Consider the following 2,904-nt stretch of genomic DNA (forward strand, 5'->3'; position numbering starts at 1 on the left):
GATTTCTACTGTGGAGGTTTCCAGGAGATTTCTGAGACTGGCTGAGTCAGATCCATAGAGGGAAGATTTCCAAAGCGTGCCAGGAGTAAAGTAAGTACACTGAAGAGTGCAGGAACCACCAAACCCCTATCAGTGGGGACCGATCAGTATCCTCCCTAGAGAGATTCAGACATAAATGTCAGGCAGAGGCACCCTCATATCCTCAGGAGTAAGAGAGAGAAGTGGGGGTCTTGGTGTGAGGGGGTCAGTCCCAGCTCAGCAGAGGGAGGACTCTTAGGCCTTCCTATGAGTCAGATTTGGGATCCCAAGTTAGGACCCTGAGTAGGACAATTCACCGGTAGGGTCTCAACCAGTCTGCGACAGCTGTCTCTCTTGGGAGACAATGGTCAGTTGTTGCCAGATCAGGCCACCCTCAGTTTCCCCTATTGGGTCTCAGGGAGGTGCAGGTCTTTTATGAGGAGAGGACCTCAATTCAAGAAAGAAGGGATCCCCAGGTTCTGCTAAGAGCCAAATTAAGGAAACTGAGTAAGAGCTGAGGGGACCACCCACTCCTCAGTAGATAGGACAACAAAGTCCGATCCCTTGCATTCGACCTTTAACTTGCCAGGGCAAGAGACCAAAAATTGGCAGATTAGGGGTGACCTCCTTGCTCTCTGCTCCCAGAGTAGGAGGTGAAGAACGCGGATAGCCACACGTGAGTGAGGCGCTCTCCCACAGGATCAGCTTCGCGAATCTGCAGAGAAGCAGCGAGGGACAAGCGGTGCTGCAGAAAAAAAAGGTGAACCGGAGAATCCACTGCAAATTCCGGAGAGCGCGGGACAAACAGTGGGGAGTGCAGCGTGGGACGGCCGCGCCCGTCTGCGAGCTGGCTGGGGCAGTGTGATCTGACCCACAGGAAGGCGACTCTTCCTCCACCAACCCCCACACCCAGGCAGGCAGGGAAGCTCCTGAAGTTAGTGCAAAGTGGTAGCACGGGCAGACAGGCGGTGGGGAGTGGAGACAGGAGCAGGAAGCATTTTGAACTCTCCTGTGCATGGTGGTAGGTCTGCTTCGGGTGGGGAGGGGCTGTTCCGAGCAGACGCTTCGCGGATCGGACACTTCCTGAGCCCACAGGGGAAAGTTTGGAGACAGGGTTCTCACCACAGGAGACCGCCAAGACCAGATGGGGGAGGGGAACACCATAAAGGAGGCTCTGCCCATGGAAATCACCGAAGATTTGGGCGGCGTTGGGAGGGACAGAGCACAGAGTCCCCCTGCTGATCTGTCGAGTCTCAGTGTGTTGGGGAAGCAGTGGGCTCTGCGGGAGGCTCTGGGAGACAGCTCCCAGAGATAGCGGCGACAAACCCAGCTCCGGTTACCCGCCCGGTGCAGTCGTCTCCAGCGCTGACTCTCAGTGGGTGGGCAGCCACCATTTTGGGAGTCCAAAGCCTAAAACTACTGAGGCCTGTTGCCCAGGCAATGGTCTGAGTCAGCGCCTCTGCCTCTACCAGACAGAGCTGGTCACGCCCTTCGAGGAGGAGAATAACGCGAGAAGCCACTTTCTCTCCCAAATCTGCGGACAGTCTGTCCGAGCCGGCGACTCAAGCTCCACCTTCGAAAGGGTGGAAAAGGGAGAAAGATCGATTTATTGGCTGAATTGCCAGGCAATCTCGGGTAGCCCTGTTCCATTCAGCCACCGGCGCTATGCACGAAAAAGATGGTGAACTAAAGGAGACCGCTTGTGGAGCCATGATCCAGAATGACATAATCACCCCCTCTCCCAGGCGACTCGACCCCCTCCATGCCTCGCGCGAAAGGGATGGTCTCCAGCCCTGGGTGAAGTAAAGGGGTGGCCTTTTTTTTTTTCTCTCTTTTTCTTTTTTTCCTTTTTCCTTTTTTCTCTTTCTTTTCCCTTTTTTCTCTTTTTTTCCTTTCCTCTGTTGTCCTTTCTCTTTTATTTTTTTTCTTTTCTTTCTTTTTCCTTTTTACTCTTTTTCAGTGTGTGTGTATGTGTGTGTATGTGTGTGTCTGTATCTCTGAAACCCATGACCGTGGCAGCCCGTTTGTTGCATCTCCATGGCTAGGCTATTTTACACCAAAGAGACAGCACACACCCCTAAGAGTGTCTAGTAACCAAGGAGGCCGCTCTTCAAGCTGAGACACATGGTCACCTCTTTGCTGTGACTTGGTAGCCGGAGCTGCCGGCCAAACAGACAGACTCCACAACGGGAAGGGCCGAGTAGAGAGTGAAGGAGGCTGTTCTCCCAGCTGGGTCCCGCAGCCTCCTCTTTGCTGTGACTTGGTAACCGGCGCCTCCTTCCAAAGAAACAGTGCCCCACCCTTGGAAGTGTGGAGGAGCAAGGGAAGCTGTTCTCTGGGCTGTGACCCCACAGGGGTGGTGGATAGCCCTTGGCTGCGATCGGACCACTGATATTGCATACCATAGGGACTGACCCCCACATCTGCTGGGGAGGAGTAGTGGGACAGGCTGCTTTCTGGTCTGGGTCCCTCAGTGACCTTAGGCAGGGCTTCTCTAGCAGCCCTGAAGTGTGCTCTTCTTACCAACTAGGTAAACCCTGCCCTTGAAGGGGTGGAATAACGAGGGTAGCTACTTCCTGAGCTGAGATGCCAGATAGCCCCAGGAAGTGCCCTTCCCCCAGTCTGGGGGGTTATCTCCCCCTCCGGAAGGGCAAAACCTGCCCTCAGAGGAGGAGAGAAAGGAGAGAAGATGTATTCTGGGCCGGGCCTTGCGGCAATCTCAGCCAACGCCCCTCCCACACCCCTCCAGGACAGATTCCACCCCTGAAGGAAGAGAGAAAGGAGAAAAAATGCTTTCCCCATAGGACTAGCCTGAATCTGTACGACCTTGGATCTAAGCAAAAGGGGAAAGTTTATTGACATGGTACAGCTGATTGGTTTTGATCA

The 2,904-nt window shown here is 54.2% G+C and overlaps 1 protein-coding gene across 1 annotated transcript in view; it reads left to right on the forward strand.

Annotated features, from left to right (window-relative positions):
* The first annotated feature begins 1,683 nt into the window (after positions 1-1,683).
* Positions 1,684-2,904, forward strand: part of LOC105805750 (melanoma-associated antigen B1-like) — a 34,865-nt gene continuing 33,644 nt past the window's right edge. The window contains exon 1 of the mRNA XM_012638700.1: positions 1,684-1,820. Coding sequence (XP_012494154.1) covers positions 1,684-1,820 — 137 coding nt within the window. The remainder of the gene's footprint in view (positions 1,821-2,904) is intronic.

The sequence above is a fragment of the Propithecus coquereli genome, unplaced genomic scaffold, assembly GCF_000956105.1.
Source record: "Propithecus coquereli isolate 6110/MARCELLA unplaced genomic scaffold, Pcoq_1.0 Scaffold132, whole genome shotgun sequence".
NCBI classification, from domain to species: Eukaryota; Metazoa; Chordata; class Mammalia; order Primates; family Indriidae; genus Propithecus; species Propithecus coquereli.